The sequence below is a fragment of the Anolis carolinensis genome, unplaced genomic scaffold (genome assembly GCF_035594765.1).
Source record: "Anolis carolinensis isolate JA03-04 unplaced genomic scaffold, rAnoCar3.1.pri scaffold_23, whole genome shotgun sequence".
In the NCBI taxonomy this organism is placed as follows: Eukaryota; Metazoa; Chordata; class Lepidosauria; order Squamata; family Dactyloidae; genus Anolis; species Anolis carolinensis.
Window position 1 is genome coordinate 1 of NW_026943832.1, and position 27,903 is coordinate 27,903.

The 27,903-nt window shown below is 39.9% G+C and overlaps 1 protein-coding gene across 1 annotated transcript; it reads right to left on the reverse strand.

Annotated features, from left to right (window-relative positions):
• Positions 1-4: 4 nt before the first annotated feature.
• On the reverse strand, positions 5-27,802 carry LOC134294803 (leucine--tRNA ligase, cytoplasmic-like; the record flags this gene model as incomplete). Its single annotated transcript, XM_062966531.1, has 15 exons — positions 27,647-27,802; positions 20,982-21,100; positions 18,888-18,975; positions 17,313-17,393; positions 15,024-15,158; positions 13,381-13,542; positions 12,566-12,678; positions 12,397-12,442; positions 9,166-9,233; positions 7,711-7,936; positions 6,213-6,300; positions 5,336-5,412; positions 4,078-4,131; positions 2,163-2,303; positions 5-115 (listed from the first exon to the last, which is right to left on the reverse strand). Coding segments are annotated over exons 1-15 (1,515 nt in total), but the record flags the coding sequence as incomplete, so codon positions are not given.
• Positions 27,803-27,903: the final 101 nt, after the last annotated feature.

Sequence of the window (27,903 nt, forward strand, 5' to 3'; positions counted from 1 at the left end):
ATCATATTTTTAAAAAGCAGTACAAACCACTACACACATTATCTACCATCTTCTTCTGAATAATCTTCTTTACATCTTGAATCTTCTGGCCCTTGAATTCAGCCACAAGCATTATCTGAAAAGTGGTAATTCCAGAGGTTACAATTTGTTTAGGATATTTTGTAGCTTTGTAGGTAGGCCACCTTACTCCCTTTTATTGCTAAAAGATGGCTTCATATGTTCATATACAGTATACCTTCACAAAAATCCAATAATCCAGTGTTTTCTTAGTTCTCCCCATTATATCTCCTGTCCTCAAAAGATCTCAAACCACAGCAAGCACATCAAGACTCTTCTTCACTTTGAAGATCCCTCCCAAAAATGATTCAATCCACCCCCAGTCCCAGTCCGTCCCTAGAAGCTAGAATAAATCTTTTCCCCAAAACATAGTATTCACAACCTCTGGCTTGCTTTCCTAGCTCCTTCTACAATTACTGTCTTCTTCAATCCACATTCTCCATCCCAACCATGGACATCTCAGTTTTCTCTGGAAAGGGAATCTTTCTCAGCAAACAAATGCAGATGCCATTATTTCCCAAAATTCAGGTTCCTTTTGGGTGTAATTTAAGACAGCCAAGTAATTTCTCTCATATGAAGTGTTATTTATTAGTAAAAGGAGAATGCAGACGTGAAGGTGATTACCAAATATTACAAAAGACCATATTACATTTGCTAAGGGCACATTTTGGGCGAGACAAAAAACAATGCCTGCCATGTTACAGGGTTCCAAATAATAAATTAAAGCAATCCCCTGATCATATCCCAGATAAACATTTGCCGATTCACACCTTGGATTGGCAAATTGGATCAACGTTCCCTACGCCAAGGATGAACAGCTGGGAAAGCCCAGGGGTAGCTATATAGACCCTCCCAGAAACCTTAGTGAGCTGCACCTCCCACTGGGAGGTGTAGGGAGGCATTTTGCCATGCTTTTAGGTCCCAGGACATGTCAGGCCAGGCTAGACTGAACAACATTAAGTAAATGGAAGCCATTCTCCTATCTCTTCTTGTTTCAAAGAAAGGCCTCTCCTGCAACATTTGCTGTGGGGGGGGGGGGGGGGAGGAGTGTAATGGAAATGCCCTATCTGAGGGGAAAACATTGACCTCCAGGGAACTATAAAGGGAACTATATATACAGACTGTTGGCCACATGCAGCCCACCAGCCACACTTTGCCCAATCCTAAAGGTAAAGGCTTTCCTCTGACATTAAGTCTAGTTGTGTCCAACTCTGGGGGTTGGTGCTCATCTCCATTTCTAAGCCGAAGAGCCAGCATTGTCCATAGACACCTCCTAGGTCATGTGGCAGCATGACTGCATGGAGCACCGTTACCTTCCTGTCAAAGCAGTGCCTATTGATCTGCTCACATCTGCATGTTATTGAACTGCTAGGTTGGCAGAAGTTGAGGCTAACAGCAAGAGCTCACTCCGCTCCCCGGATTCGAACTGCCGACCTTTTAGTCAGCAAGTTCAGCAGCTCAGCTGTTTAACAGGGTGCACCACTGGGGACTCCTACCAGACTAACCTAGTCTGGAAGATCTGGTGGCATGGACACTCAACTTGAAACGGCCATGCACACTAACCTCCTCCAGTTCAGGAAGGGAAGAGAAGAAGACAAATATAGTAAATACAATAAAGCATGGAGCAGTTCCCTGGTTTAATGATCCTATAAGGATCCTAATGAACCACTTCCTCTCTGCTATTATTGTGCCTTTAACCTCTTGTTGGCACTTAATCAGTTGCCTGCCCATTTTATTATAATGCCTGGCTAAAAAGTGTCATATTGTGGTTAAATGTTGGACTACAACTCTGGAAAGAATCGCACAAATCCCCACTTGGCAATGGAATACCACTGAGTAACCCTGGGTTGATATATTCCCAAATTACCAGAGAAAGAACAACAGAGAACAAAGTGCACTATTCTATAAAGACCTTCTGAACAAACCTGACATTTAATAGAGCACGTCATATACTAAAGAATGAGAAGGAAGAGACTAAGATCAAGTAAGCAACCAAACAAACAAGTAAAGCCTTGAAACAGTCCATATGTGCAAATGCAAAATGCAACAAAGGAGAAAAGTGCAAGAGTGAACTCCTCTATGTCCCTTGTGAAAACCTTACTTACACCCTCATAAAATCCTTTTAGGTATAGTCTTTCCTTGGCTTCGACTAGTTTCTCTCTGTCATTTTGACTCTGGATTTTCAGCTCATCACAGATCATTGGAGCAGAAAGTTGGCCATAGCCAGGGATCTCAATGACAGGCACCTGGGAACATACAAAAGCATAGTAAAGCAGTCATTCTCAGTCATGCAAGTGAATCAAGAGTTTTATGGAGAATTCTGTGTTGACCCTTGTAGCCTTCAAATAAATCTGTACTTGATGGTTTATCAACAGTACATTATCTTGCTTACAGTCCTGTGGCCTGAAGCTATAAATGAAGGGGATAAATGAAACCAATTTTAATTCCACTCCAGTGAATAATTGTATTAGATCTATAGTGCATAAAAATGTGAATATTAGATGTGTATGTGTATGTGTAAAACTAGAATACAGGCATTTTGTTAACCCAAATGCAGGGTTATTTCCTAACCAAGTTAGTCTTTGGTGATAAAAATTGTTGGAAGAATCAATATCTTATATAACAATCACTAAGGCACGTTTCAGAAATTACTCAAGAGGTGTTTCGTTGTTAATCTTGCATCATGAAATATTGCTGACCCTAATCCTGCACCATACAAGGAAAAAGAGAAGACCGAATGAAAACAGAGTCTCAGATCATACAGACAGATATGACTTTCAAATGGGATTGCTCAGCAGATTTTTAAGAACAACTAGTACTGACTTTCTCTTTAGTCCTCTGGATGGACTAACAGATATAATTTTTGGGATCTGAAACAATTTGTAAATGTCGTCTAACTGTGTTAAGGTTGAACAGCCTTTATCTGCTCAAAAGTTGGAAGAAGACACCAACATTTCAGTGAAGCAACAATCCTTGCCATAAAGCTACTTTTCGTATAGACTCTTTCCAAATTACAAAATGAAGCAATTGCCAACCTATAAAATTAGAGTCCTTCAAGACAGCATATCCGCAACAAGCTGGAAGATCAAGCAGAGCACACAAGAGGCTTAGGGGATGTACTTTCAACACCAAATAAACCTAAAATGCCAAATTTAAAATACTCTGCTTTCTTGTGCACTTATTGCTCAGTCCTTCAGAATTACTGATCTGGTAAAATGTGAATCACAGGCAACAACTACATGTTGTACCAGCAGATGCTTCTTCCCAAATTTTTGGGGCCCATTTCTGATTTCCCTAGCCAGATCTTCTTGGCTAGTATATAAATCTGTCCTCCCTTAGGCTAGAGCTGTGAGATTTATACTCCTCCTGGTGTTTTATAACTCCGATTTCCACCAGTTTCAACCAGTCTAGCTAAAAGATCCCTTGAGTATTAGTTCACCAACACACTAGAGGGCTGCAAGTTCCCTACCCTAGCTCTTCAAAGAACAGCCCCTAAAACAAACCAGATTAGTCACGTAAAACACTGCTTCTTAAACAGTGGATCTAATCGCAGATGGGGTCCCCTTAACTCAATATTAGGGTCACGAAAAATTTGTGAAGTTTTCTGAATGCCACCTATTTACACAAATTTGTTAGCAACAACGTGCAGTGCTTACAATGGGCTCTGCAAAAATGCTTCAGCTATACTCCACAAAAAGGAAAATCAGCCTGTTTAGCAAACCTTGCAAATGCTGATTTGTTATCAGCCAATATTTGATTTTCATACCTATTTCATATGCCTATATACATGGGGACACAAAAAAATTTCTCAGATGGAAAGGGGTTGCGAATGGAAAAGGTTTATGAAGCGCTGATCTAAACTATGATTATTGTGGGAGGGGGATAAATGAATGCCATGCTGGTTTGTCTACATAGAATGTAAAGATTATGTGCACAAAGGATTTAACACGAAAATATACATCTACTATTAGAGATAATGTTGATAACCATTCAACAAAAATCATTGTCTGCTGCACTTACTGGTTCAAATGGGAGGACCATGTCATCTTTAATGCCATACTTTGCTCGGAAGGGCTATGAAGAAATTAGAAATCAAATGTAAAAATCAAATTTACAACAATCTAATATAAAGTGGGCTTTGTTAAGGTAACCAATTGATGTTTTCATCAACAAAAAGAAGCCCAATAAACTGTAGAACAGCTGCATTTTTAAAAAAGCCTACAGATAATAACATACCATTATTCAGAGGGGAGAAATCACTCTTCTGTTCCAAGCATGAAAACTGTGTGACTCATGGACTACATGAAGCCTTTAGAACATTCCCCCTCCCCCCAAAACTGGCTATTCCCATTTCTTTCAGGTTACATCATCCAAACATTTTTTGAAATTAAAAAAAAACTTCCAAAAACAAAAATGGGCTGTGGCGCAGGCTGGAGAGCAGCTGCAATGAATCACTGCAATGAATCACTCTGACCAGGAGGTCATGAGTTCAAGGCCCGCTCGGAGCCATGTTGTTCTTGTCTTTGGTCTATGTTAAAAGGCATTGAATGTTTGCCTATATGTGTAATGTGAGTCCCCTGAGTCCCCTTCGGGGTGAGAAAGGCGGAATATAAATGCTGTAAATAAATAAAGATATCCCAATGACTAAAATGTTAACAGGGTTAATGCTCTGAAGGATGGAAAGCCCTACTAGCCTGCTAAACTGTATGTTCAAGAAACACCCACAATTTTTCAGCTGAAAAAACACTGTGCACACTATTTTCATTATTAGCTAATTAGCTAAGACAACAATGAATATATTTGCCACAATCAAGCTAAAGCATACTTTTTTGTTGTACTACATGTAGGTTCAGGATTCAGTCTAGCCCATATTGTATACCTGCTCAAGAGATGGGATTCTGTTGACAGAAGATGCATTCAACCTTCAGACTATTAAAATAACATTTTACTCATGGTGTATTAACATTGGACACCCCAGATCCAGTGGTTTGGTAACTGTAATTTCCATCAACTACAGATTATCATATACATAAAATGGGGGTGATGTAAATAAGGATGTGCTGAAGTATCAACACAATAGTTGGTGCCATTTAATAATACAGGATGCCATCATCCGCTTTCTTTTTTTGCCTCCATTGATAGTTCTGGAACTGAAACCCCACAGAGCCAGAGGGCTTATTGTATTTTTAAAATGTTTGTGCTGGTATCTCTAAAATCTGTATGACTCACTCACCAGCTTCTCGAAAATCAAGACCTTTTCAGGTTTAAAGAGGCTCACCTGTTTCTTTTTTAAGTCTCTCAGGGCTGCAATGTCATCTGGAGAATCAGATGGGACACTTGTAACCACACCGGTGCCTTACAAGAAATATTGACAAAACATAGGTTTTATCCAATTTTCTGTTAGAGCAACACACACATAAAAGAACAATTGCATTTTGAAGCAAATATCACTGGCTAATATTTATTTCTATAGAGCTTAATACATGTTTGAAATAGAAATGGAAAGAGAAAACCAGCCACAATTTTAAGTAGACCAGGAGGGCTAAGAATATTGTATCTTTCACTCACATCTTAGTTTTCACAACTTAATACAGCTCTTATTTTAAGTTTGTTCTGAAGCAATGATATGTCTACAACAATTGCAATTAGTGTCTCAGCAGTTTTGGTGGCTGAAAATCTGGGAAGATGTAAAGAGCTATGTACAAGAGTGTGCCATGTGTGCAAGGGCTAAACAGCTGATTGGGAAACCAAGGGGATTACTGCAACCAGTAGCCAACCCTTCTAGATCCTGGAAACACATTGCAATCGACTTCATTGTGGAGTTACCTGATAGCAAAGGGTTCACTACTATCTGGACTATTATGGACTTGTTCTCTAAACAGTCTCACTTTGTGCCACTGAAAAAAGATTCCAAGCATACAGTTGGTGAAGATGTTAATACAACATGCCTATTGCCTTCATGGGTGCCCCAAGAGGACAATATCGGACTGGGGTTCACAGTTCACCGCAAAGTACTGGAAGAATGTTGTTACAAGAATGGCAATACAGAAAGGTGCTTGCAAAACATATCACTTTGATGCTCATTAGTTCAGTAAAAAGTAACCCAACTAACGCAAAACCTGAAAATAATATAGATGAAGATCTAGCAACCTCACCTTTGTCTTCCTTAATAGTCAACATAGGAAGGGTATAGATGACTTTGTAGGATGTTAGAGGAGCAGAAAGTGGAGCCCCAAGAATGTCCTACACAAGAGAGAAGCAGAATTGAAACAGGTTAAGATTAAATGATTACTTGTAGTTGAAGCAGAAACAAGTAAATGTATACTATATATCAGGCACGGGCAAACTTTTTTGGGATGCTGCCCTGCGGGGCAGGGCAGTGCAGTGGGCAGCGGGGAGGGGGAGGCTGAGGGCAGTTGCCATGGGGGGGGGGGGAGAGACCAGGGGGATTGTTGTGGAGGACAGTTCTCCTCTTAGCCTAGGGACACTGCGGCCTGCTGCAGCCCCAGACTCAAAGGGGAAAGAGACATGCAGTTGGCAAGTTCCAGAAGGCTCTCACCAGTCACAGCTCTCCTGCGACCTGCTGTAGTCCCAGACTCCAAGAAGGATACACATGGCTGGCAAGAGCTCCGGAGGGCAGCCCCTTGAGCCCTTTCCTCCAGCCCTCATCTGCCTCGGCCCTCTTCTCAGCATGTGGATGCAGTGGACTGCCGTGGGCCCAGACTGAGAGGAGACACGTGGCTCAGGAGAACTCTCACCAGTCACGTGTCTCTGCCTCGGCCCTCCTCTCAGCCTGGAGATATAGCAGGATGCCTCATACACATGCTGAGAGGGGGGTCAAGGCAAAGGAGGGTCAAAGGAAGGAGCCCAAGGCCATGGTTTGCCCATGTCTGCTATATATTATTAGATAACATGGGCATGATACACTGATTTTGCATAGTGTTTCATGTTGTATGTATATGTGATATTATTTATTCCACATACTGTGTAATGTAAGCCATTTATAAATACTTGTAATTAAGATATAATGAGGGTAGTATAAAAACTTAGATCACAAGACATAAAATGTACATATCAAATAGGAGTTACACACTTCTCATTGCTCCCAGGTGGATTCTCACAAAATGTATTGCAATGGGATGGACTATCCAGTTACAAAAGATCCGTCAGGCATAGGAGCAGGAAGTGGCACAAAGACTGGGAAAGGAGGGAAAGGAAATGTCCTAGTGCTTTCCATATCAGCTCTAGGTTCAACTTTTTCTATTCACAAAGGTTTAATTGATTCTTCTTTTCACAGAAAAGGTCAGAGGCAGCAGGAAAAACACCCACAGATCAGACCAGATTATAATGCAGCCACAAGGGCAAAGTGAAGCATTAAATGGTGAATTTCTCTCCCTAAACATTTTTTGCAAAATGTTATGTTTCAGCATAGGAATTTGTCCTTTAACACAATATATTTTAACAACCCATATACCATGTTTCAAGGTGAATACTGTGATACCATGATATGAGGCAGAGACCATGGGAATTAAATTTCAAGGTGAAGGTGAGAAATGACACACAGCATTCCTTTGTAAACATTCTTCAGCACTCTCTTCCCAATCCATGGACACAACCCCCAGCCCTTTAAATCACTTTGGTCATGATGCTCACCTCTCCCATCAGTTCCTTCACAACAGGCACTACTCCATTTATCTTTGTAAAGCCTTGATAGGACATATTCCTGGCAGCTCTCTGCGTGCAAATAAAAATATCCCCATTCAGGGTCTCAAAACCAATATACTTCATGTCAGGGCGAACCCAACAATTAGTTTGCCCAAACATGGTCTCTGGTCTGAGAGTTGCAGCTACCAAAAAAATATTCTTTCCCTTAAGGCCACTGCAAAAGAAAGGAAAGGGAGTTCAGGAAAATAGTTTAGAAAAAAACACAATGCTCAAAGAACAAAATCCAGCATTTTACAAAAAACAAATTCTATAATCTAGTGCCAATATCCCTTTATATGTGTCATTATCTATGAAGCAAGCATTCTTAAATTTGTTTCAATTAATCTAGGAACGCAACTAAGATATACTAATTTATATTCAGATTAATACCAAGAAGCAGTAATCTAGTTGGTTCCATCCACAACAATCTGGTCCATTTTTCTCCTCAACTAACATAACTTCTGTGAATACACATATACAAATATCCCCCACTTATTCAACACATTAAGGATCACAGCACAGTCGAAAAGTGGAAATGGTTGATAAACAGAATCTAGTTCTTTTTTAAGTTTGCAAATGCAATTCGGTACACAAGATGGTGCTGAGTCAACTAAAAGAATAAAGATGGTGCTGAGTCAACTAAAAGGATTGGGAAGGCACCTGAGGTGGGAAAAACAGTGTGCCAAATTGATGAGAGACAAAAATGCAGCATGCAATCAAAAGAATGAATCACATGTTGAAAATATAGTTCAGGATATAATTTAGAACAGTTAAAAGAGTGACAACAAGAGAGATTTCGAAAATTAGGGGACAATTATACAGAAGTCTGTATACACAATCAATAATCAAGCATTGTTCTTGGTCTGACTTATACTAAATAGTACATTCCTTGGCATACCTACTCAGAAGTAATATACCGTATGTTTAAATGTTTGTTTTGCTGTATTCATCTTTCCACTGGCAATCTCAAGGTGACATACACGGCTCTCCTTTTTCCTGATTGATCTTTCAACCACGCCAGGGCGTAGGTCAAGCTAAGATACAATGTGGCCTAAGATGACCCCCACCAGTTTTATGGCTCAGTGGGGTCTGGAATATAGAGCTCCCTACATAACGACCACTACAGCTCAATTCAGCGCAAGTAACCCTCACAAGAAGTGTATGTTCTACCTTCTCAAGGATATGCTTTAAACAGTTTAAATGCTAGAAATATTTTACATTTCTACAATGATTTTTGTAAGTTTTTATCTGCGTGTGTTTTTATCTGTTATCTAGAAAAAGTAAGATTTTATCAGGGGTAGGAAATAGCTCAATACATACATTTTGTAAAATTTCTACAAAAAACTTCAAAGTATTTGAGAGTTCTTCCTAATTTGAAGAACAAATATTACCCTAGAAACTTACCTTAACTTCACAGGGTAAGGTTCTACCACCTTCATTTTGATCAGGGTATATTCTTGAGGTCCTACACCCTAAGGGCCAATAGACAAACAGTGAGTTCAAGACTTCTATCTCCGGCATCCATGGGTACTTCAGAATCTGATCAGACAAACTAGCTTTCATTTATTAAAGGAGGGAAAAATCAATGTGTTCAATACCAACTCAGTTCTAATCCTTCTAATGAATGCCTGCTTACTTAAGGAATGGCCCATCTATTTCAAAAAACAAAACTTTCAGCATGTCTCATGAAGAAAGTGGAATGTACCAGATATGAGAACAGAAACCAGAATTCTAACAGCCTCCCTCCAAAGCATGTATTCTTATAATGTAGTAAGTTTTCTTTTCCCTCTGAATAACTAACTCCGCTACAGTCAATCCCCAAGTTATGAACAAGATAGATTCTGGAGGTTTGTTGTCAACTTGAATTTGTTTGTAAGTCAGAACAAGTACAGTTTTCAGTGTAACTCCAGCCATATCTACACACACTTTGGATAGCATATATCTATATATATAAATGAGTGATGGCATCATGGCGACCAACAAAACAAAAAAACTACAGGCCTCCCAACCTCAAAATTTGACAACACAACCCATCATCCACGGCTCCAGTAAGATACAACAAAAAGAAAAGAAAAATAAAGTCCTAATTAGAGGGAAAGGAATAATTGTTTTTATCCAATTGCTGCCAGTTAGAGGACTAATCTCTGCCCACTTGGTCTCCTAGCAACCAACTCAGCCAAGGGGACAGGCAGATTTAGGCCTCACTTAGGCTTCTTCCACAGATTATCTAATTTGCACTGGATTATATGGCAGTGTAGACTCAAGGCCCTTCCACACAGCTATATAACCCATTTATAATCTTATGTTATCTGCTTTGCACTGGATTATCTTGACTCCACACTACCATATAATCCACTTCAGTGTGCATTTTATACAGCTGTGAAGAAGGGGCCTCATATAATCCAGTTCTAAGCAGATAATTTAAGATTATCAATATACAGTAGAGCCTCACTTATCCAACATAAACAGGCCGGCAGGATAAGTGAATATATTGGATAATAAGAAGGGATTCAGGAAAAGCCGATTAAACATCAAATTAGGTAATCATTATACAAATTAAGCACCAAAACATCATATTATACAACAAATTTGACAGAAAAAGTAGTTCCATGCGCAGTAATGCTATGTAGTAATTACAATAGAGTCTCACTTATCCAACACTCGCTTATCCAACGTTCTGGATTATCCAATGCATTTTTGTAGTCAATGTTTTCAATATATCGTGATATTTCGGTGCTAAATTCATAAATACAGTAATTACTACATAGCATTACTGCATACTGAACTACTTTTTCTGCCAAATTTGTTGTCTAACATGATGTTTTGGTGCTTAATTTGTAAAATCATAACCTAATTTGATGTTTAATAGGCTTTTCCTTAATGCCTCCTTATTATCGAACATATTCGCTTATCCAACATTCTGCTGGCCTGTTTATGTTGGATAAGTGAGACTCTGCTGTACTGTATTTACAAATTTACCACTAAAATATCACAATGAATTTAAAACACTGACTACAAAAACATTGATTACGAAAAGGCAGACTGCGTTGGATAATCCAGAACATTGTATAAGTGAATGTTGGATAAGCCGGCTCTTCGGCTTAGAAATGGAGATGAGCACCAACCCCCAGAGTCAGACATGACTGGACTTAATGTCAGGGGAAAACGTTTACCCTTTACCTTAACTACCACCAATTCCTCAATACTTTATTTCCCATACCACCAGACTTCGCCACAGCAATGCGTGGCCGGGCACAGCTAGTCTATATATAAAAAAATGTAATGTGCGTTTTCCCATGGAGTAAACAACAAAACCACTGAACCAAATCACACCAAATTTGGCCACAAAAGACATAGTCATCAAATCTATGTCTTTCCATCAAAAAACCTAGAAAAATAAAGTCCAAATTACAGAAGACAAGGAAGCGCCGTTCTCCCCCTGGCTTCCAGTCAGGAGGGTAGACCCCGCCCCCTTTAGGCCACGCTCACTTTGTGTCCTAGCAACCCCCTCAGCCACAATGGCTGAAGGTTCACTTAGGCCTCTTCCACACTGCACATAAAATACAGATTATCTGATTTGAACTTAATTATATGGCAGTGTAGATTCAAGGCCCTTCCACACAGCTATCTAACCCAGAATGCCAAGGCATATAATCCACAGTATTGGCTTTGAACTGGATTATTTTGAGTCCACACTACCATATAATTCAGTTCAATGCAGAAGGGGCCTCATATAATCCAGTTTAAATAAAATAATACAAGATTATAAATATAATATATAAAATTACTGTGCTATAATAAAATAGAACAATATAATCTCTACAATCAGGACAGTAAATAAAGAACAACACTCTGAAAACAGGGGAATCCCAGACAGGAAACAATCAGGACCAGCTAACACCTCCCAACAAACTATTCCCCCAGGGAGGAATCAGTCAGGCTTTGAAACTACAAGGCCATTCAATGCTAATTGCCCTCTTTCTCTGCACACCCTCCACCTCAAAGTCATTATTATTATTATTATTATTATTATTATTATTATTAGGTTGCTGTGAACCATGACAATGAATACAACCAGGCACCCAGCATTACAAAACTCTGCAACCAGGACAGTAAAAAAAGAACAACACTCTGAAAACAGGAGAATTCCAGACAGGAAACAATCAGAGCCAGCTAATCACCTCCCAACAAAGGATTTCCCCAGGAATGAATCAGCCCAGCTTTGAAACTACAAGGCCATTCAATGCTAATTGCCCTCTTTCTCTGCACACCTCCACCTCAGAGTCATTATTATTATTATTATTATTATTATTATTATTATTATTATTATTATTATTTCAATTATTTTATTGGGTTGCTGTGAACCATTACAATGAATAAAACCAGGCACCCAGCATTATAAAACTCTACAACCAGGCCAGTAAATAAAGAACAACACTCAGAAAACAGGGAAATACCAGACAGAAAACAATCAGGGCCAATAAACACATCCCAATAAAAGATTCCCCCAAGGAGGAAACAACCAGGCTTTGAATCTATTAATTTATTTAAAAGCCTTGAACTAGTAACCATAGTTTTGGACAAGGAAAGTGTCCCTACCGCATCACTGATATATCAAATCCACATTAAGGATACCTGGGCATCCCAAATTCCAAAGATACAGTAAATGTATTTATATGCCCTGTAGAACTATAATCAAATAATCACATCAGCAAACTTTATGGAACAGAGCAAGCAGGTAAGCCAGGAGCCTTTAGTCAACCCCTACTTTTATAGAATGAAAACATCAAGAAAATATACTTACCGTTTTCCAAATTTTATTTTATTTCTTTCTCTCAGGGTGAGAAACTGCCATCGTACAAAGGAATCATAATAAGGGTTGACATCAGTGGTAACAAAAGAGCGCCTCCAATCAATCTGGAAATTCATAAAAAAAAAGAATAGTCTAATCATGTTTCCAAACTTTCTGTGAAATTTTGAAATGCAATTAGGAGTTTCCTTTTTCACTTGTAGGACATAAGTCATGACTGTTGTGAAAGTAATTATTGGTGCACAAGAAGGCTTTAGATATTAATTACTTGTCCAAGTGGACAATAACTTTTAAAATGAGGATGGAGAACAGGTAGCTCTCCAGTTGTTGAATTACAACATCCATCAGCCCTCATCAATAACTATACTGGCTAATTGAAGTCTGAAAAGTTCTGGAGTGCCATTCCAATGCTTTAAAATCTTTTCAGAAGTGGAATGTAACATAGCACAGTCCTTTGTTGCTTGATGAGGGGAGAAATGAACCCTCATAACAAAGCTAACCAAGAGCCTTGCATGAACTCGAACAGCACTCAGATGTCTAGCAGCAGTAGTTGCTCTGTTTGATTCCAGTTCTTAAAAGCTATTTCCCCAAAAATAATAACAGTTTTTCAAATGCTGTCATGAATAGACAGATATGTTTAGGAAATGTTCTTACATAGCATTTAAATGTATGTGATTGAATATTTTATTATAAAAGTCTACAGCTTAACATAAAAATTACAGGAACACACAAAGAAAAAAATCTCTGACTATCAATCTAAGACAAACATTTCTTTTGAAGAAGCATTTCAGAAAGAAAGTAACATGTACCTTGAGCCCCATGCTCTTTAAATCTTGAATGGCTAAAGGCGGGAAATAATCAAGCCAATGCTCAGCTTCGGAGAACTTCACTATCTCTTCATCAGAAAGACCTAAAGATTTCATGATTCCCCACTGGTATTTTGAAGAGCCAGTTTTGGCAGCAGCCTTACTCTTTAAAGGAAATGAGAAAGAAAGTTAACCTTGCTTACTTATGTTCAGAAGAACTTTGAGACAAGGATCAAAGTGATGTAAAGAATGCAGCTCGAATAGGTTCACTACCTTTTTGTTCACATTTAAGAATAACTTATGCAAATGTAACTACTGTATTTCTGCAAGGTAAATAATCTTCCAAAAGGATATAAAGCTGCCTTTTAAGTGGCCATCTTGGGCCTCATCTAAGAATGTTTTTTTTCTCTCTGCAAGTCCACTAGTTGAAGAAAGGGAGAGAGGAGGGATTGGGGAAAAATGCAGATAAAGCTAAAGACTTCATCCCCACTTTTCAGTCTGACCTCATTCATTAGAACAGTGGTTCTCAATCTGTGGGTCCTCAGGTGTTTTGGCCTACAACTCCCACAAATCCCAGCCAGTTTACCAGCTGCTAGGATTTCTGTTGTAGCTCAGCCCGAGCCAGGGATTGGGCCCATTCAGCCAGTAATTGTCCCTGCACCTGCATTGCCAGAAGACTCTGGGTTTGGGCCTGACATGCAGTCAGATTGTCTCAGTAGATTCTGGAACGAGAGACCGAATGATTGCAAGCAGGCATTGTGAACCACATTCCTCTCAGCAGACAAGGCCAGATCACCAGGTGCCAGATGGGCATTCTAGTTTAGAGGAGGATAATGAGTTTGACAGGAAGGGACTGATAACTCATCAAAGGAGGGAATGAGAATGTTTGCAGAGAAGTAAACGACTGCTTTTGAAGTGCTCTAATGGTTTTCTCATGAGAAAGCGTTTTCTCATGGAAGAAAGACCTTGGATTTTCCTTAAATGCCTGGTTCTTCTCTGCCATAGCAGAGGTGGCAACATTGCAATTCAAGATAGAAAGATCTTTGCTCCGTGTTCCTGTATATTCTTGCAGCTGTGGATTGGCTTCAAGTCCCAGCCTTGTGTTGCCTTTGAATCCAGTTAATTGTTCCAGTAACTTTGCTGTTTGGATTCCTATTACCTTGGATTACCTTGGAGTTTGATCCTGCAATCTAGTCTTGTTTTCCTGTGGTTCCAGTTTGTCTCATGCCTTAGAATTGATTCTTGTTTGGACTATTCTTGATGCCTTTCGTGGGACTGAGTTCGATATCTGGTTTGGACTATGGTTTTTGAGTGATTTTCTTAGACTCTTGCTTTAAGATTTTCAAGTACATTACTCTTGTGGATTTAAACCCATTTTATTGACTGAACTTTATTTGCTTGTGCTTACTGATAACCTTCAATAAACAGCTTGTTTGCTTATATTCTGGGGCTCCAGTGTGGTTTTGAGGTGTCTACGCAGCCTAGGGGTGCAACAGTTTCTGGGAGTTGAAGACCAACACTTCTGGGGACCCACAGGTTGAGAACCACTGCACTAGAATACAGCCAACAAATTTCCCTTATAGAAATGCAACTCTCACCGGGGGGGGGGGAGGGGGGAGATTCCACACTACTGCTTTAAGATTCACCTTTTTGCCTTTAGCCTTGTCTTTGATGACAACTTCTTCCTCCTTGGAGTCCTCCTCCTCCTCCTCTTCTTCATCAGGGAATTCTGGTGGGCAGCCATACAGCTCCATTTCTCTTTTCAGTTTATCTGCACATGCCTAAGAGAAAATCCAGAGTGGCTAAGTAACTGTAACACAAGCAACAATTCATACACATAAATGTCAGAATAAAATCATTTCACTATATAGAACTGAAGCATGCTGAAGCATGAGGTTTTTAGACAAATGGATCTAATTTACATATGTTTTAATTTTTATAATGTATTTTAATGATGTATTTTTATAGTTTTAATTCATTATATGTACTGTTTTTGTTTTATTATTATGTTCTTGGCAGTAAATGTTGCCAACTGTGTAAGCCGCCCTGAGTCCCCCCGGGTGAGAAGGGCGGGGTATAAATTCTGGAAATAAATAAATAAATAAACTTGTCTGAATGCCCCTCTATGGCAACATTAAATTTAATAATAGTAGGTTTGGACAAACTAAGGCCCAGGGTCCGTATATAGCCCCTGGACACTTACCTCAGGCCCTCCTCATTTTCCCTGTCCTCTTGGCATGAGAACACGGTGGCTTGGCATGAGAACACGGTGGCTCTGCTCTGAAGCATTCTCTACCACTGCACGGCTCACCCTCGACCCGGCATAAGGACGGTGCGAGCAGCATCGTCCTTATGGTGAGAGGACGGCCCAAGGAAGGCACGGAGTGACTGAAAGCCCTCCGGAGCATTCTCAGCCATCGCCTGTCTCACCCTCCTCCCAACATAATGCTGAGAGGACAGCCAAAAATCGGGGGAAGAAAATTGCAGCAATCACATGTCTCATTTTCCTCCTGGAATGGGCAAGCAGCCTCATCCTTATGCCAGGAGGACAACCTTAGGATGACCCAGGCCCTGCCCCACCCCCTCCAAGCCCCACCCTCTCAAAGGCCCTCTCCCTCCCGAGCTCGTCCAACCCAGCTCGTGCGCAGCCGCCCTCCTTCTCGACCTGGTCCGCCCCTCAGTTGGGCCCACAATTCGGCCCCAAGGCAAAAAAACTTAGGTTGATTTCCCAGAAATGTGGTTACTTTGCTGACTGAGAATGAGGACATCCATTAAAATGGGACCTCAGCCTTCTTGCTTCCCAAGGAGATAAGGAGCAGGAGTCAGCTCTTCATCCTTCTCACCCCAATTTTGGCAAGTATAAGGAAAAAGGATCTGTATGAGGCTTCCTACTCAGATAAGGCTATTCTCTCATTTATCTTTCCCTCTAGATAACCTAGTATTATCTCCTACACTCTTCCAGAGAGCCACCACCCTTCCAAAGTACCAGAAGTATCACTAGGGTGTGGAGGACAAATTGGGAAACAGGAAAAAAACCCTTTACTCCTTCCCTCCAATACCAATGGGACCCTGCTTGGTCCAAGTCTGGACTTAACTAATTCATCAGGACTGGTTACAGGGAACAAATAAGATATATTGACAGCCATCTTGATTCCATGCCTAATTAAAAATCCTAGTGGTGACATATTAAGTCCTATAAAACTTGGATCCAGCCTAATTAATAATAAATATCCCCCTATATAAGCCTCGGTTTTAATATCCAAAGGGGAGGCCTTCCTCAGTCCTACCACCGATGAAAAAAATGGAGATGATTTTCTTCGTGGCTCTCAGGCAGTTGCACTCTTACAAAAAAGTAGCTCTGATTTCCTTCCACAACCAGACAATTTTTTAAAGAAGGCATTTTACTGTTTACTGGTCTTTTAATGGGAGGGGGCCTGCTTACAGTTATTTTCACAATTATGCTCAAATTAATATGATAGCTTTTTAAAAATCTTTTTTATAATCATTTTTGAAGATATATGTCATCTACGAAAACTGAGAGAACTTTCAAAAGCAGAATGTGGGTTTACAGTTCATAAAGCATAACAAAAAACCTACAGGTCATGCCCACATATTTGGGAACAATTAATGTTACTCTATTAATCCCAGCATATCGCTTTAAGCAAACAAGCAAAGTATGAGCAATTGCTATGTCATCTACAAGAGCATCAGTAGAAATTGCAGGTAATCATTTCCCATGATATGAAAGACATTCTCATACCTTTCACCTCAATACACTAACAGAATTTATACATTACACACTGCTTCATCTCAGTGCCAACATGTAGCAGGCAAATGTCAGTTAAAATGATTCCTTAGAACAAAAAAATGGGTGTTGTCTTAACTGGAGAGTGAACTGTTTCGTCTATATGCAGAAAGCAGATCCTTAATTTTACCTTAATGGGCATCCCAGTACAATGCAACCCAAAAGGGAAGAGGCAAGCTTTTCCTTTTAGCTTCTGGAATCCAACTGCAAACTATATGAAACACAAGAACATCAACAAGCTTTAAGCAATAAAAGACTAGGATAAAAAAAAGAGAGGTTAAATATTAATGGGTGGATTAGGACCCATAGAAACTACAGTGTTCCCTCACTACTTCGCGGTTCACTTTTCGCGGATTCTCTGTTTTGCGATTTTTCAATAAACTCTAAAAGAATATTATAAATCATAAAAAAATTACAATTTACAGCCTAAGGAAGGGAGGAAGAAGCCAAAGGGAGAGAAAAGGAGCCCAAGCAGCAACGGGAGGAGAAGGAGGCAATTTATCAACACACGATTGGTTGATAAAGACTTAAAATAGTGTATAACTATTAAAATAATGTATAAGTATTGAAATAAATATAGTGTTCCTACTTCGTGGATTTTCACTTATTGCGGGTGGTCCACTTAACCCCCGCAATGTGAGGGATCACTGTATTTGTATTTAGTGGTAAAAGGTTAAAATGTTCTGAAAACACACTGTTTTCTAAGGTAAAGTGTGCATAAACTATATAGATTGTGAAAATAATATAAAAAGTAAAATAAATAATGCTAACTCTTGTATTATTAGCAATAAAAGACAATATTTTATGTATTTATTTTCGTTTACTTTTATCCCACCTTTCTCCCAATATAGGGACTCAAGGTGGCTATATAGTACCTGCAACATTACTTGAGGAGTGGGTTTGAGGGGAAGGTAATGAGGATGTTACAAAAATCACATTTCAAGTGTAGAATAATAAGAAAGAATCAAGTTGTACTTGTGTAATACACAATGTTTTCTAGTTATTTTTAAAAAATTAGAAGCATTTTGAGAGATATTTTTAAACTATATGTCCATTTCCTAACAATTTTAAACACGCCTCACCACAAAAAAGAATAGTATGATGATTACTTGTCCAACATTGGAATACACATTGTTTTATTTTTCACATATTTTAATAAGTAATGGGAATGGAGGATCTCTCAAAATCCTATTTACAGCAAATAAATTGAGAAGCAGCCATAGGGTACATCTATACTGTAGAATAAATGCAGTCTGACACCACCTTAACTGCTATGGCTGAATGCCATGGAATCATGGAAACAAAGTCATGAAGAATATCTAGCTTGTCTCTTCATTTGTTAGTGTGAAATATCATGTATATTTTCCATGGATCTGCAGAGTAAAATAAAACATTACTTCTGAATGATGAAAGTGTGAATACGAACTCAGAAGGCTTAAAGACTAAAATGATAAACCACCATTTCGTTGTCGAAGGCTTTCATGGTCAGAATCACAGGGTTGTTGTGTGTTTTCCGGGCTGTATGGCCATGTTTCAGAAACATTCTCTCCAGATGTTTCGCCCACATCTATGGAAGGCATCCTCAGAGGTTGTGAGGTATATTGGAAAGAACTAAACAAGGAACCTTCTTTTTTTCCTTTTTTTTGGGGGGGGGGGGGGGAAGGGCTTGTGGAAACAGCTACCAAGAGGAAAAAATAATACTTACCTCACACTTAGATAAAGAAAATGTGTGTCCTAGATGAAGCCGGCCATTCATGTATGGGTACGGAAAGGTGGCAAAGTATTTTCCATTGCTGAGTAAAAATTACAAAACAAAAAAACACATCAAAATGTAAAACTTAAACTACAAGATGAATTCAGCAATCCAATATGCCATTGCTCAGGATCATGATGCTTAAGTATTTCAATAAAAACTAGAACTGAATATAATACTATTAAAATATTGAGTACTGAAAAGAAATACTCGAAACAATAAGTTTCTCCAATTTTTGTGGTAAAATTAGGTGCCTCGGCTTATATTCGGGTTGGCTTATACTCGAGTATATATGGTATATACTTTTTAATGTTGAACTTGAAGTAGCTATATTGGTTGACCAAAATTCATTATTGATCCATTACACCAGTGATTCCCAAAGTGGGCGCTACCACCCCCTGGTGGGCACTGCAGCAATTCAGGGGGCGGTGATGGCCACAGGTGCATTTGCCATATGCATTAATACATTTATCTTTCTGTTTAATTGCTATTAAAATTAAAAAAAATAATTTCCAGGGGGCGCTGAGTAATATTTTTTCTTTTTTTTTCCAAATAATTTTTATTGAGGTTTTATTATTGTGAGGACATTCTAAGGGAAAACAGGGGAAAGGGCGTTATGGGTAAGATTGTGAGGAAGGTATGGGGAAGGGGCGGGACAAAACTAAAGGGACAAGGGTGTGTGTGGAAAAGGGTACTCTAATACGGCATAAGGAGGGTTTGGGGTAGGGATAGATCATGGGGGAAGATGGGTTGGGGTGGGAAAAGTACCCTGGCTCGGGGTGAGGCAGACTTCCGCTCTTCTATCTTCCATCTTCTTCCTTTGTTGCTTTATCTTCTTAATTCTTCTTCCATATACTCTTCGACCAGTCCGTTTCTTTCATAACTCTTCCCGTATTTTTTTTATTAAGTATATTAATTTATCCATATTTTTAATGTCCATTATTTTTTCTAGCCACATCTCTTTAGAGGGGGTGACGGTGCCTTTCCAATATTTAGCAATTACTAATCTTGCTGCTGTAATTAAATATGTATATATTTTTTCTATATTTTCTTTATTCTTTAGGTTTACTCCTTTCTCCTTTTCGTGTATGTCATAAAGCCCTAATAAATAATAATCTGGTTTACATTCTAGATTTATTTTTAAAATTTTTCTACATTCCATATTAATTATTTTCCAATATTTTTAAATCTCCTTACAGCTCCACCACATATGATAATAAGACCCAACTTGCTCCTTGCATCTCCAGCATTTGTTATCCCTATTTTTATACATTAAGCCAATTTTCTTTGGTGTTAAATACCATAATAATATTTTTTCTGGAAAGGGGGCAGTAGGCCAAATAAGTTTGGGAACCACTGCATTACATTGTGTCACTTATTATCCAATTGTCGTCTGCACTGTTGAAAAACATTCTCCTTCCAATAGAAAGGAAACTAGAACCAATAATTCATATTGGCAACTATCAGAAATAACTTTGCAGACAAGGTAAAAGCCAACAACAAAAGCAAGGTAAAAGATACAATTTCTTCATATCTCATTATATGTGTTCATACAATTTACCACTATCAAGTGTGTTGCTCAGCACAGCATTTGGCTTATCCACTGTTCTGTCAGATTAGATACTAACTGAGGTTTTACTTGAGACCTGACCTTTGGCATTCCTTGTCCATTAGGGAAAACTGAAATGTTGTCACTGGATCCCAGCATGTTCCTTCTGGTGGAGCTAGGATCCCTCAATAAAGGTGTAATCCATGCCCACTTTCTAGCAAAGGGAGCTAGAACCTGTCCTTAGGTCCTGTAACATAATCAGATTTATATCCAGCAACTTCTGTGTGTCCCCTACCATCTGTGAGCATACTACTATGTAGAAGATTAAACCCAGAACTTGCATACCTAATCCAAAGCTAAATTGATTTTCTGCTGACGTCAACAGTCTTTTAAGTCACCATCTTAAATACTAAAATGTTTGCATGTTATCCAAAACTCCTGTACAATCATTAAATCTTCTTCCAGTATTCTGTGACCTTTAGAAAGTGTACTCTTACCTTTTTTGGCTTGCGGCATCTGAGGCATTAACCTCAAATGCTCCCTCATCCTTCCATTTCTGTTGGATTTCCTTTTCAATCTTCTTCAAGAAGTCTACTTTAGCCGTTCCCTTCCGCTCCTTAGAAGATAAGAAAATTACCTTATTAAAGAGTTTGGTTTAATTAGCTTGTAAATGTCAATACAGACTCTTGCCAGAATATTGTACTGGGACTTTTCCAGTTTACACAGAATTTAAAACAATCTGAGCCTGGACATTTAACACCACAGTGCTCACAAACAAAACACCACTTATACAAAGTTAAAGTCTAATACATTAAGGAAAAATAATGAAAAAGCACTCAGCACTCCTACCCATCTTTTCAAATAAGTTTCAATTCATCTTACTTTGTTGTATCACAGTGATTACAAAATGTCAAAGCTTGCTAATCTGATAATGTATTTACGAGTTACTGCTACGCTTTGAAATATCCATTATCACCTGGATGCTTTTATCTCGAACCCCCATTAATGGATAGACAAATGACGGATCAATTATGTGAATAGGAAACAAGCAAATCCATACAAATATGACATGTTTCGCTCCAGTAAAATACATTTATTGGTGGGAGTTGACAGCATTTGTGAATTAGTACTGAACTAAAAATTGCCTCTTTAAAAATGGCAACATCATTTGACAATATATAGAGCAAGCTGTTGAGATTACATTTCAGAGAGTGTGCCAGTGCTACATGATAATCAGAAACCTAGCAATAATCATAGTCCCTGGTTATGAATTATGGCATGTTAAGGTAGCAGTCAAATAAAGATGTATTATCACATAAAATAAACATGACAACAGATCTACTCTAAATGAAATGTATACATGGGAAATGCTGTGTCAAGCCTACTCCCTATGCAATCTGCAGCCCTTAGGCATTTTCAAGAAGTCTTAATTTGAATGACCATTAGCTTTTATCTCACCCATCTCAAACCACCTCAATTTGCAGCATCGCTACTGAGGCTGCTCTGTTTTCAAACAAGAAAAACTAGAAGGCTTGATTTCTAATTTTTTTTCAATCACTGTGTGTAACAAATAAAATTATTTGTCACATTTACATGCTCCATTTCTCGCAGTGTGGGACTGAGGGCATCTCACAAACAATAAAACAAAAGTAGCACATTAGCATTAAAACAAATTAAAAACAAAAATCAACAGACACAAAAGCTGGTACCAATATGGCAAAACAGAATCTCATTCAAAACTAGAAAGATGTGAGATGAGTAGTGTGCCATATGGGAGGATCTATGTATCATAATGGCCTCTTCTATTAAGAATTCTGTACTTTTCTGTATATTCTGTACACAAAGATACATTTCTCAAGGAGTGATCCACCACACCTTCCAAAAATAAATTGAACATTGTTCCCTAGCACAGCATTAACATTTATACCAGAGGAATGAACGCAACCATTCACTTGCATGGCAGAAGGTAAAGAAGGCATTAAAGGTACCATCATAAGGTGCCAACACTGCAGATACTAAACAGGGTGTCATTCAAAAGTATGGCATTTTAAAGTTTTAGAGTTTTCTTGAACTGGTGAACAGGCTTATGCCTCTGAATACTGATGCTTCCTTAACAAACAGTGTTTCTAAAACAAACTAACTGATAAGGTTTTATCCTGGCAAAAATATGACCAAAACCGATAATATACCCATTTATTGCTTGCAGTATATGAACTAAGAACACAAAAAAAACTTTAAACATACATACACTTTGTGTTTCCCCTGATGTTAAGTCCAGTCATGTCTGAGTCTGGGGGTTGGTGCTCATCACCATTTCTAAGCCGAAGAGCCGACGTTGTCTATAGACACCTCCAAGGTCATGTGGCCGGCATGACTGCATGGAGAACCATTACTTTCCCGCCAGAGCGGTACCTATTGATCTACTCACATTGGCATGTTTTCAGACTGCTAGGTTGGCAGAAGCTGGAGCAACAGCGAGCGTTCATTCCACTCCCAGGATTTGAACCTGGGACCTTTCGGTCTGCAAGTTCAGCAGCTCAGTGCTTTAACACACTTCGCCATTGGGGCTCTTAGTGAAGTTTCATGAAGGCGACTCAAGCATGGTATGGCATGATTTGGTAACAAAACATTCAATTACAAAATACTTGTCAGAATAGAACCAATCTGTGCCATGTGGACTGACAGCACAGTTAACCTAAAGGGACTATTATCAGTCATACATTCTGTCAACTGGGCAATCTTGGCGGCTTTAAATTAGGGACTGAAGTGTTATGTAAGCTTAGAAACAATCTGACTTGTTCCTGATTAGTGAAGCATGAATGCTTCAAACCCAGCCTGTCATATTATGGCTAAGAAGGCAGACAAGTGTCAAATCACAACCAAAACATCAGACTGAGCACATCTGAAGGAGTTAGCAGTGATTCCACAGTAAGAGGCAGATTGCATCCTGGAGGGTCACTATAATCCATTTGGAAACAATGAAAAATTTCCAAGAGGAAGTAACCAAAGTCAGGGCCTTGGAAAAAAATGGAAACTTGCATGGGATTTCAGAAGGAATATTATCAGAAGCCAACCTCTGGGGATGTTTTTCGCAAGAATTGTGTTTACTTTATCTCACTTATCCAAGAAGAGATATCTGTTCTAGGAAATTATCATCATAACAAACCAATTGGACAAGCAAACACTATAAAATTTTAAAAAAGCAAAAAAGGAATTCAACACATCAAAAAGCAGATTCATAATACACCTCAGTGCTTTCATTTGTCATCTGAATGAATGCATTCAAGAAAGTATCTGGACCAGGGGTCCCCAAACTACGGTCCACAGGCCACATGCGGCCCATCAAAGCCATTTATTCAGCCCCCACAGCAGTGGCTCCCTCCTTCTCTTCCAAGGAAGGCGCGTATGGCACAAAGGAGGGAAAGGTGCGTGCCTTTCCCGCCTCCTCCCTCGCCCAATGCATGCCTTCCAAAGCTTTGCTTGTGTTTATAATGGTATTTTAATTATTATTTAATTAAGGGCCCCCAGTGGCGCAGTGTGTTAAAGCGCTGAGCTGCTGAACTTGCAGACCAAAAGGTCGCAGGTTCGAATCCGGGGAGCAGAATGAGAGCCCGGTGTTAGCCTCAGCTTCTGCCAACCTAGCAGTTTGAAAACATGTAAATGTGAGTAGATCAATAGGTACCGCTCTGGCAGGAAGGTAACACCGCTCCATGCAGTCATGCCGGCCACATGACCTTGGAGGTATCTACGGAAAAGGGAAAAGATAATGCAGTGAATACAGAACAGAGATAATATCCCAAAGACAAAGCTTCCCCATTTCCAGGGCCACAGGCCTTCTTATTATCTTGGAAGAGGCACTTAATATATCCACAGATATCTCAAAGAGATAGTTACGTTACTTTGCTGGAGCTGTGTGATGTAGATTCAGCACTGCTGCTGCTGCTTTCTCCTACTGCACTATATCAGTGCAACAAAAAATAATCTAACTATTGTCAGATGGAAAGAGCTATAAAAGTAATATAGCTCTCCTTATATTGAAGGGAGATTTAGAAGTACAGTAGAGTCTCACTTATCCAACATAAACGGGCCGGCAGAATGTTGGATAAGCAAATATGTTGGATAATAAGGAGGCATTAAGGAAAAGCCTATTAAACATCAAATTAGGTTATGATTTTACAAATGAAGCACCAAAACATCATGTTAGACAACAAATTTGACAGAAAAAGTAGTTCAATACGCAGTAATGCTATGTAGTAATTACTGTATTTACGAATTTAGCACCAAAATATCACGACGTATTGAAAACATTGACTACAAAAATGCGTTGGATAATCCAGAACGTTGGATAAGCGAGGCTTGGATAAGTGAGACTCTACTGTATTCCAAAATTAGGTAGTATCTGGCTGTAATCAGATTGATGACACTATCCTTGACTTTGGAAATTTGCTACATACTGACAGCCACAGGACTGGTTCATAGGCCACCATTTTAAATGTAACTAATTTAGGCTACGACATCCACAATCTTGTGTCATTGGTCATGCTGGATGAAACAGATGAGAGCTGCATATTCAAAAATCTGGACATCTAAAGATTCCTCGCCACTGCACTCAGGCTATACTGATCCCAGCCTGCTGAATTATATAGGCTTTTATAATTTTGGTAAATTCCGACTCAAATACTACAGTAACAACAAAATCATTATTTTGTAATGGGACGCAAGGGCCCTTCTAGTTATTGTTTTCTGGCAGGCTAATATAGCTACTACTCCAAAACATATTGACAGAGTAATCAGATGCAAAGAGAACAAGGCATCTTGTTTGTCTTACATTTATCAGACCTTATTCATTCATGAGCCCCCAGTCGCACAGCAGGTTAAACCACTGAGCTGCTGAACTTGCTGACCAAAAAGTAGCCAGTTCAAATCCGGGGAACGGGGTTTGCTCTCAATGTTAGCCCCAGCTTCTGCCAACCTAGCAGTTCAAAAACATGCAAATGTGAGTAGATCAATAGGTACCACTCTGGCGGGAAAGTAACAGTGCTCCATGCAGCCATGCCGGCCACATGACCTTGGAGGCATCTATGGACAACACCGGCTCTTCAGCTTAGAAATTGAGATGAGCACCAACCTCCAGAGTCGGACATGACTAGACTTAATGTCAGGGGAAAACCTTTATCTTTACCTATTCATTCATGAACAGCTTTAAATGGCAGATTATTTCTGGTCTTTCGATTATTTGGGTGAACAATCTATGGCATATTTCATCTCCTTAGGGTGACCATAAGGAGGAGCATGGATCCAATATCTTTACCAGTTGAAAAGGAGAGAATGTTAGCAGTGAAGCAGCTACATTTATTTATTTATTTATTATTTGCCCCATTTATACCCCGCCTTTCTCACCCCGGAGGGGACTCAAGGCGCCTTACATATGGCACAATTTGATGCCCCAAAACACATATAAAATCAAAGCTTAAAATATTAAATATTTAAAAATTTAGACATAAAAATTTAAACATTACAACAGTTAAAAATCATGGTCTAAAGCCATTCCAAGGTCATTATACATTTTAGACATCCATTCTTGCACTGCACAGTTATCCAAAAGGTTGATCCCAGAGCCAGGTCTTCACTTTCCATCTGAAGGCCAAAAGGCTAACCTTACAACGCTGGGGAGGGAGTTCCACAGCCGAGGGGCCACCATTGAGAAGGCCCTGTCTCTCATCCATGCCAGCCATGCCTACGAAGCAGGCGGGACTGAGAGCAGGGCCTCCCCAGATGATCTTACTCTTCGAGGTGGTTCACTACGATGCTAGTGTATCCCTGCTATACAAGTGTTACATCATTCTCTGCTGCAAGCTGCCTTTGCATCTTATAGAAAATATTCCTCTCTTCTACAATACTCATTCCATTGGCAGATGACATGTTCATGGAAGAAATAGCGGGGAGTGGGGGAGACTCAAGAGGGATGACCTGCATAATTGGGTAATTTGGGATATGTGCTGTAGTCGTTTTAATTGGGACTACAATTCTGGAGACCAAAGCTCGAATCCTCTCAGCCATGAATTCCACTGGGTGACCTTGAGCAAGCCATGCTCGGATTCAGAGGAAGGCAATGGCAAACATCTTCTGAACAAATATTGTCAAGAAACCCTGTAACAGGTAGGCTTGTGCATGGATTCGTTTTGGCTGTTTGCCTTCGGCCTGTTCGGAAGTCCGTAATGGCATGGGCTCCACCGCCATTTTTTTTACTGGTGGCAACAGAACAGAACTTCCTCACTGTGAGAGCTGTTCAGCAGTGGAACTCTCTGCCCCAGAGTGTGGTGGAGGCTCCTTCTTTGGAGGCTTTTGAGCAGAGGCTGGATGGCCATCTGTTGAGATTGCTTTGAATGCGATTTTCCTGTTTTTTGACAAGGAATTGAACTGGATGGCCCATGAAATTTCTTCCAACTCTATGAATGCCTAAAATGACAGGAAGGGAGCCTGGGAAGCCCCCTCCCCCCATTGCTGCCAATGGGCCGGACTGCAAATGAATCTTTCAACTTCCCAGATCAAAAATGGATTTCTGTCCTGCCGAATTTGGGAGGCTCCCGAAAAATGGATCGGGACCCCTACCGAAATCCAGGACACCGAATGAATTGCGGTTTACCCGGATTGCATGAACCCAGTAAAAGGTTCAGATTAAGATCACCATAGATTGAAAACAACTGGAAGAAATACATTATCAATTGATTCTTTAAACAAGATATCCTAGATCCATCTTCATGATCTCTTAAACATTGTCATGGGTTTAATCCAATGGTGATATTGCCATCATTGTCAACAACAAGTTTTGTTGTTAATTGCCATAAAGTCAACCTCAACTGATGGCAAACCCATGAAAGAGACCTCCAAGACACCCCTTTGATCAACAGCCCTGTTCAGGCCTTGCAGATTCAAGACTGTGGCTTCCATTCGGCGGCTGAAGGGGAAAAGGAAAGGGCCTGAGGCTGTTGGGAATTAGGGTAGTTGAAGTCCAAAACACTCGGAGGGCCCACGTTTTCCCATGCCTGCTTTAGAGCATATTCCACACCACCCGGCCTTAAAATAACAGGGGCTGCCCACCCAGCCATCGTGCCTCTCTGCCCCAGCTCAACGCCAAGAGGGAAGCGGCTCGAGCATTCACCGTCATCGCGCCTTGACACTCCGTCTGCCGACAGCTGCTCGCTCACTTGCTCGCTCTTCTCTTCCACTCCACGCCGCCGGTCCTCCCACAATGCAACCACAGAAGATGCAATCCGGGCTCCTCGCAAAGGCCACTGGGAAGTGGAGTTCGCACGCCGTCCAGACGCGCACTGACGACGGTGCGTCGAACTATGACTCCCGGCAGGCACAGCGCTGGCCGCTCGCTGACGGTATCTCCTCACCGCCAGGCCGTTCCTG